The sequence below is a fragment of the Chaetodon auriga genome, chromosome 10 (assembly GCF_051107435.1).
Source record: "Chaetodon auriga isolate fChaAug3 chromosome 10, fChaAug3.hap1, whole genome shotgun sequence".
Classification (NCBI taxonomy): domain Eukaryota; kingdom Metazoa; phylum Chordata; class Actinopteri; order Chaetodontiformes; family Chaetodontidae; genus Chaetodon; species Chaetodon auriga.
Genome location: NC_135083.1, coordinates 8,625,269 through 8,633,170, shown reverse-complemented (window position 1 = coordinate 8,633,170; position 7,902 = coordinate 8,625,269). Strand labels below are relative to the sequence as shown.

The 7,902-nt window shown below is 41.5% G+C and overlaps 1 protein-coding gene across 1 annotated transcript; it reads left to right on the top strand.

Moving 5' to 3' along the window:
• The first annotated feature begins 1,801 nt into the window (after positions 1-1,801).
• On the top strand, positions 1,802-7,860 carry irf10 (interferon regulatory factor 10). Its single transcript, XM_076740524.1, has 8 exons — positions 1,802-2,201; positions 3,645-3,840; positions 4,088-4,164; positions 4,818-4,875; positions 5,498-5,602; positions 5,707-6,093; positions 6,347-6,465; positions 7,465-7,860. The coding sequence occupies exons 1-8, from the start codon at positions 2,031-2,033 to the stop codon at positions 7,567-7,569; spliced, it is 1,218 nt and encodes a 405-aa protein (XP_076596639.1). The 5' UTR covers positions 1,802-2,030; the 3' UTR covers positions 7,570-7,860.
• The last annotated feature ends 42 nt before the right edge of the window (positions 7,861-7,902 follow it).

Sequence of the window (7,902 nt, the reverse complement as noted above, 5' to 3'; positions counted from 1 at the left end):
CACTAATATTTGCTCGGATTGCAGCTACATCCTTTACCTGCTGACCTGAGATCTGTCTGAGAAGCGTTTCCCCGTTCAAAAGCAAACTGAAAAAACTTTTCTGTTTTCTCAGGCTTGTGATGAGTTCACGTGTGTGTGTGAGTGTGTGTGAATGTGTGTGTGAGTGTGTGCCTGTGGTTTTTGTGTGTGTGGTGGATGTGGGTTTTTTCTGCCTTTGTGTGGGTGGGTGTTTGCACATGCATTTTAATGTAAAGCACATTGAGCTTACGTGAGATTTGCTATATGTATTTGACATTATGTGGTAAGAACAGCACACTGCACACAGACTGGAGCTGTGGAGGAGCTCAGTACAACAGTCCTGTGCCAGTTATCCATTCATCTTTGCATTTTTAATCGGCGGCACTGCATAAGAGAGCTGCTAATTAAATTCTACAGTCATTATTTTAGGCTGCTTGTGGTGTTGTATTGGAGTTGATACACCGAAATACATTTCTAATATTTTTCTCACCTGATATACAGAGGAGCAAGAATGCAGCATACTGAAGGAAATTACATAAAACCTTTAAAATGAAAGGAAATCAACACCTCTCTGACTGCGTGTCAACAACTAAAAGTAATTCATTTCTCCAAGTGTTTATTACAAGTCTGCTGCACTGGGTTTGATCTGGGATGTCTGCTTGCCTGGTTCAGTTAACAGCACCCATCACCACCTGCAAGCTGTTATGAGACATCATGAGGCAGACTTTCGGCATCCTATGTTCCAGTAGCCTCATATCCCAGACCAGCCTGACCAGTAAAGAGTACCAGTGACTGACAAGCCAGCTAATTGAACTGTTCCTCTGACAATGGCACAAATAAAACTTTAATTTGACATTGTAATTTTAAATGCATGTCATATTCACAGTTGCTGTTTCATTAAAAAGCGAACGGGTCACTCACAGATGTACACTGCCCCCTGCTGGGGAAAAAACAAGCACGCAGCCGGTTTGCCTGCACATGGTTATGTCACTCTTTCTTATCAGTCTGAACTTTGGATTTTTATTGTCCGCCAGCTCAGTATCATTACCTGATGTGGAGAAATTGCCACTTCTTCAGCATCATAAACGCTGCATGGAGGCGTCGGAGTCCATGAGAGAAAAAAAAAATCCTTTACGCCCACATACTTTCATTTTCACATGGATGTTTCGTTCTGAGTCTTAGCAGCATATCTGCCTGTGAGTGTGTGTGTGAGTGTGTGACTGTGTGTGTGTGTGTGAGCGTGTGAGTGCGGTTCTGGATGCTTCACACTGCTCTATGTGATTAATGCACACTGGTGCTGTTGCCCACGTGCTGATTCCTGCGGGGGTAAATGGAAAATGAATCTCCCAATTAAGAAAACAACTTAATTCTTTCAAGCACTGTCGTGGAGTACAAAGGTTATTTGCCTTTACATTGTTGTTCTCTTTATCTGCTTTAATTGCTTTAATCTTCTCTAACACTGTAAGGAGTCTTCGGTATTTAGGAGGTGAGTTTTGTGGTCACATAACAAAGCGGAAAGTCACGCTTTATTTTGCCTTCTGGCAACAGAAAATTGACATGTGTATGCGCTTGTGTATGAACTCTGTTCACATGCAGACAGTCCCTAACCGATCTGTGATCCAGTGGCCTTCTCGTTTATCACCCTCCCTCTTACACCTTAGTTGGAAATGATTAAACTTTCTCTGCAAGTTACAAAGCGGGGGAAACCGAAAGTATGAAAGCAGCTTCAAACTTTCGCTTTCGCTCCGAAGAGCGCACTTAATGTTAGGTAGGACTTCTGCGTTAAAGTTTACGCGACGACTGCTTGTCTTAAACTTTTATAAACTTCATTTAATTGTTGTGTTATATCATGATACTCCTGTGATTAAAGTCATCTGTGAAGCTTCAGCACAAATAGTGATTTTTTTTCCGTCTGCAAGGTGGGGACGTGATTAAACGGCTCGGGCGACACTGCACATGTATCTGACATCTGAGGGTGAAGTTCGGTTCCTGTGAGACAGTCTGAGCCGAAGATGGGGACAGGGGCCAAGATGCACATGAAAGAGTGGCTGATAGCCCAGATAGAGAGCGGGGAATATGAAGGACTGTGCTGGGAAGATGAGGACAAAACCATGTTCAGGATCCCGTGGAAGCACGCAGCCAAGAAGGACTACAGACAGACGGCGGATGCAGCTCTCTTCAAGGTCGACACTTTCTAATCTAAAACATCATGTGTGGATTTTTGTGACCTCAGCTGGGAGTTATGGTCAGTTTTAGTCGGTTTGGAATTTCTTATGAGAATGAAACTGATCCACGTCGACTCTCTGATAAGATCAAATGATCACTTTTGGCCCAATGTATTCATTTATGTTTAAAGACTTTATGATGCAAAATAAAACAGTTTTCCTCTCACATTGGGCCATGTTGAGCTACTAACTTAGGAGACAGGTTTATAATTAGTTGTAGACTAAGTTAAGGATAGTACAGTCTAGCTAGTTTGTTGTTAATTGCCAAACTATTTTAAAATATTTACTAGGAATGGCTCGTGTTCTAAAATGTCCTTTTAATCCTGGTCAGTTATCACGTTGCCAAAGTGTCAGCAGTTTCAAATAGACAAGAGCCAAAAGTTCTCACACAAAATGGATTCGCCTGCATTCAAAAATATCAATACATTTATTATTATTTTATTTTATTTATCTATTTATTTTTTATTATTATTATTTTTATCCTATTTTTAAAAATATCTGATTATACTGTAGGGTTGAGCTGTGGGTTAGTTTCGGAAGTGTGCCGGAATGATGCGTTCAGGTGCCGTCGTAGATAGACTGAGTAAACTTTCGTAAGAAGTTGCCTCTTCTGCTGTCTTGCAGTGTTTTGTTGCAAGACTGTGTTGTGTAAAGGTTGGACACTGGTCCAAGAATAACAGATTTTTTACCTGTGGTCCTACCAAGAGAAATCTTATTGATCGAATTTTGCATCTTATCATGAATTTAAGTAACAGGTTTGTTACTTTTGATACAATCAGAACCATTTCACTACTTAAGGAGAAGATGTAGAGCAATGCCAAGCTGAAGACAGACATCCAATTCCACCACTTTTAATTTGTAAGGCACCATGGCAACAGATGAAAAACCAAGGCTCCTCACTAACATCACTGATCTGAAAGCGTAGACTGTGCGGTATGTGCGGAACTAAACAGAAAGCCACTCCAACAAATTAACTTAACAATTACTGGCTGAACTCCATATCTTGATATCTACTGAACTCATTTTTTCAAGTTCACTCAAGTTCAATCAGGGAGACTTCTTCTCCTTTACGTAATGAACAACCAGCACACATTATTCAGCAACAGTTTGATAAACTCTGAAAAATGAAATAAGGATTTTCTTACAGTGCACATTCATTTAGCTGCTTCCACAATGCTTTCTATGGATTTAGTTAAAGATAATTAACAGAACAACATAGATTTCAGGGATTCCCTATAAACAGAATAACACTGCATTTGTGTATTTGTTGAAATACAGTGCGTTCAACCAGGTGTTCACAACTTCTCCAAACAGTTTCTTTTTCATCAAATCTTTTTTTTTTTTCTTCTTCAAATATTTGTTTATGCATAAGCATCTAATGCCTCAGTCCTCTCATTCCAGGCCTGGGCTGTGTACAAGGGCAAGTTCAAGGAGGGGAGAGATAAAGCTGACCCCACCATGTGGAAGACCCGTCTCCGCTGTGCACTCAACAAGAGCACAGACTTCCAGGAGGTCCCTGAACGCAACCAGCTGGACATCACTGAACCCTATAAAGTCTACCTTATTCAGCAGGACAATGGGCCAGCCAGGCCAGCAGGTGAAAACAAAGAAAACTGCTCCTTTCCTTTCATCTTATTGATCATATCTGAGCTGTTGAGCAGCTGTGTCCTGGTAATACAGAAACTGCAAAAAATGAGAGAAAAAAGGTAAATCAAAGCAAACAAAACAAGGAATGAAAGGCTTTTTACGGTTTCTGACCTTTTTGCAATCCTTGCGTCTGCTTTTGCACCAATATAAAAAGTCATTTTTGAGTCTCATTTTTGTTCCTGCTCGTTGCTCCTCAGAGCCGCCCCAGACAAAGGATCAAGCCATCATCCAGGCTAAGAGGTCCGCACGGAGCCCTGCCTTTCCAGACAGACAGGTAAACTAAAAGCATCCAGCCAATGAGCTGCAAACTGGCAAAATGTAACTCCGAACTTCATGCTAAGAACATTGTGTGAGTGCAGTCAGTTTCTTAATAAATAGAAAAATAGGGCTTTTTATTCCCCTTGTATTATTATTATTATTATTATTATTATTACCAGGGAATCTGCCTTCTCATGCAAGAAAATAAACAAAATATGTACATCTGTCCAGTCTTTAAACAAGTCAGAGATGAAAATCAGACTTGAATGGCCTAAATTTTGTTTCTAGAAAAATGAGATGATTCCAGTAAAAAGTTTAGGTGAAACCATTCTCTGCAGGTCTTTCTTTTGTCTTTTTTTTTTTTTTTTTACTGCCATGAATCATTAAAGTCCAAACTGTTAAAATCCCACGCACAGGGGGGGTTTAACCATGTATTGTTTATGTAATTGCTTTGGGGGACTTGCGTTCGTGGAAACATTTTTCTGAGCTGTCCACAACTGAGGACTTTACACTGTGGTGAACAACAGTGCCTTCAGCAGGAGCAGGAAACTCAGCTTTTGGGGTTTGGGGGAAAGTCAGATTTCATAAAAATTCATCTTTTCCTTCAAAAAAAGTCTTAGCTATAAACCTCATGCTATGTGCACCTAATTTGAGTTTCTGTTCTTGCAGATTCAGAATCAAAACGCATCATTTCAAGCAAGCAAAGAGGAAGGAAAACCACTGACTGGTAAGGCTTACACATGCAAACTGGTCCAGTTTTATTGACTGGTTGTTGAGGAACATGCACATAAATGCCAGAAAGGCAAACCTCCCTCATGGATTTAACATTGAACTTTTTATCCTGGTCAAAATATTCATGTTGGCATAGTACTGCTTTAGCCTGGCATTGGGATTGTCACAAACAAGAAAACAAATGTCTTGTCACCACAACTGAAACTCCTATGGCATGATATCATTGCAGGGGCGACTGATAAAAAAAAGCTAGTAAAAGTGTGGCTATAGGCTAAGAAGACTCTCTTTTGTCCAATATGGATCACTTCTTGTAGTTGGCCTTGTCCCAATCATGGGTTTAAGTAAGTGTACCATGTGGGATGGGACTTGAATGTTTGCCTTCAAGGGCCCCACCTTTGCCCCATCTTTGGCCCACATGGGCAGACGTATTTGGGGCCTATATGGATCTAATTGAAACCATTCGGTTTGCTCAAATAGGACCCAAACGCAGCCTCATCACGACCCCATGTCGGGCCCACAGGCCCATGGTGGTGGAATTCAACAATCTTCTAATCTAATCTGCTTGTATACATATAGGATTGAGAAAGTAGTGACTTTGTAATGTCTCTGTCCTTTAGAGAATCTGATGAGGGAGCACATGTACTGTGAGCCCACAGGACAAAAACCTCAAAATCAGAGCCCTTCTCCGATGACCTTCATCAGCCCTGCACTCTCTATATCAGGTAAGAAAGCTTGTGGGAATATGCACAGAAACAGAGCCGACTGAACGTGGCACTGGCCTTTGCACTGCATGACCTGGCACACAAATTGCATTTTGTGTGCGCAGACTTTCGTATGGAGGTGACGTTGTTGTACCACGGCCAGAGGGTGATGAAAGCAACCACCAGGAGTCCAGACGGGTGCTTCATCATTCAGGGTTGCGTCCCCTTGGGAAACGAACGTATCTACGGGCCCTGCACCGCCCAGCAGCTCTCCTTCCCTTCCCCGGGCTCCGTATCCCTGCCGTCATGCATGGCTGAAGCAATGAACCGCCTTCTTTGTCATCTGGAGAAGGGTGTGCTATTATGGGTGGCCCCAGATGGGGTGTTCATCAAACGGTTCTGCCAGGGCAGGGTGTACTGGAGCGGTCCCATGGCCCAGCACACTGACCGGCCCAACAAGCTGGAGCGAGAGAAGACCTGCAAACTGCTCGATATACCTGCATTTCTCAACGGTGAGGCAGTGCGTGCATATCTGAACAGAACAAAAAATAAATATGCAACAACAGCTACCAGAAAGTAGTTTGAACTCATTAGCAACCAGTAAGTCATATAACTCTATCTGGAACAGAATATGATTTATTCAAAGAGAGGCAGGTTGTTTGGGAGTAAAAAGGATAAAAAATGTCACATTATTGCTCGATGGAAAGAGGCAATATGTTTATATTCTCACATTTGAATTTTCCAATATGAAATGTTTGTGTACAGAGCTCCAGAGCTGTTTACAGGGGAAGGGGCCGGCACCTTCTTATGAGATTGAGCTCTGCTTCGGAGAGGAGTTTCCAGACCCCAGCATACTTAAAACCAGGAAGCTGATCATGGCGCAGGTGGGTGGAAAACGGGCTAAGATTGTACCCTGGATGCACGTGATTTGATTTTATATCTGCCCTGTAAGTCAGGGATGCAGTTCAGAAATGCTTTTTCACATTAAAATTTTTACCTCACAAGGACTCTCAACACTGTTAAACGCTCCCTTTAGATTTTCTACTGTTTTATTATTATTAGAGAATTTACAAATTGGCTTTTTTATCAGTTACTGAGTCCCGTCTGTCTCGGGAGGATGAAATCACAATTAGAGTTTTTTGGACTTTTCTCAATTTAAATTGTCTTTTTTTTCTATGAAGTGAGAGAAACCAGAGTTACACTCAGACTTGAGATGTGGTGCCCAATCTCTTTCCCTTGGCGGCCCAAAATTGAAATTTAATGGTGGGCCTCAGGCCAAAAGCAAAGACCTATTGTATTGTTTTGTTTTGTTAAGATGCAAAATGGTACAAGGATCCCAAGTTCTCTGAGCAGACTGACTTCCTGTGCAGTGTCACTCACACGCCTGCTGTGCTTAGACTATGAAAAATAAATAATTAGGGATCCAACATATTTAAAAATACATTTTTACCTCAGAAAACATAAAACAGCATAAACAGTGATCTACATTAGAATTTTTTCAAAATAATTTTCAGGTTTTTTTTTTTTTTTTTGCTAGAAACACATGGTGGTCCAAACTGAACCTTAAGGTGGACCATTTCTGGCCTGCGGGCCCCACTTTGCACAGCCCTGGAGTGATGTAAACAGTGCTGTCAAAGGACTGATCAGACATTTAAATTCCTCAAGTGCCAAACAAGCTTGGACTTACAAACTTCTGCGCTTTTTAAAACATGTTGAACAGTATATCAATTCTTTGATGTTTTACAATCCAGGCAGACCCTGATACACTAATTCCTGTGTGACTGCTCCCTGTCAGTCTGAGCGTAGAGGCAACATTTTCGATCACCAGTAGAGGTCCTCAGAAGCATACTGATTTGTGTACTACACTGTCTTCTGCTGGCCAGGTGGTGCCCTTGTTTGCAGTGGAACTGCTGCAGAGGTTCAACTTGGGAGAGACGGAGGAGAAGCGGCCGACTCCCACCTCCAACACAGAAGAAGAGACGATGTAGGAAGACTGAGGAAGCTATCCTGCGTCACGGTAGCCATGAACAATTTACAAGTGGATTACTGAAGCTTTGTTCCTTGCCTGCCATTATCATGAACATCCTAAGAGCAGAGCAAAAACAGTGGAGATGTATATATGATGAAGAAACAACGGAGTGTATGTCTAGTTGCAATTTATAAAGCAAATCATTTCCTTTATTTTGCCTTATATTGATTTTTTTCCCGTCCACCATGCAGCCGGACTGGTCAGAGTTATCAGTTGCTATTAAAGCAAATATTTTGCTTAACCGAATAAAACATGCTGATAACATATTTTGAATGTAAAAAACAATCTTTGT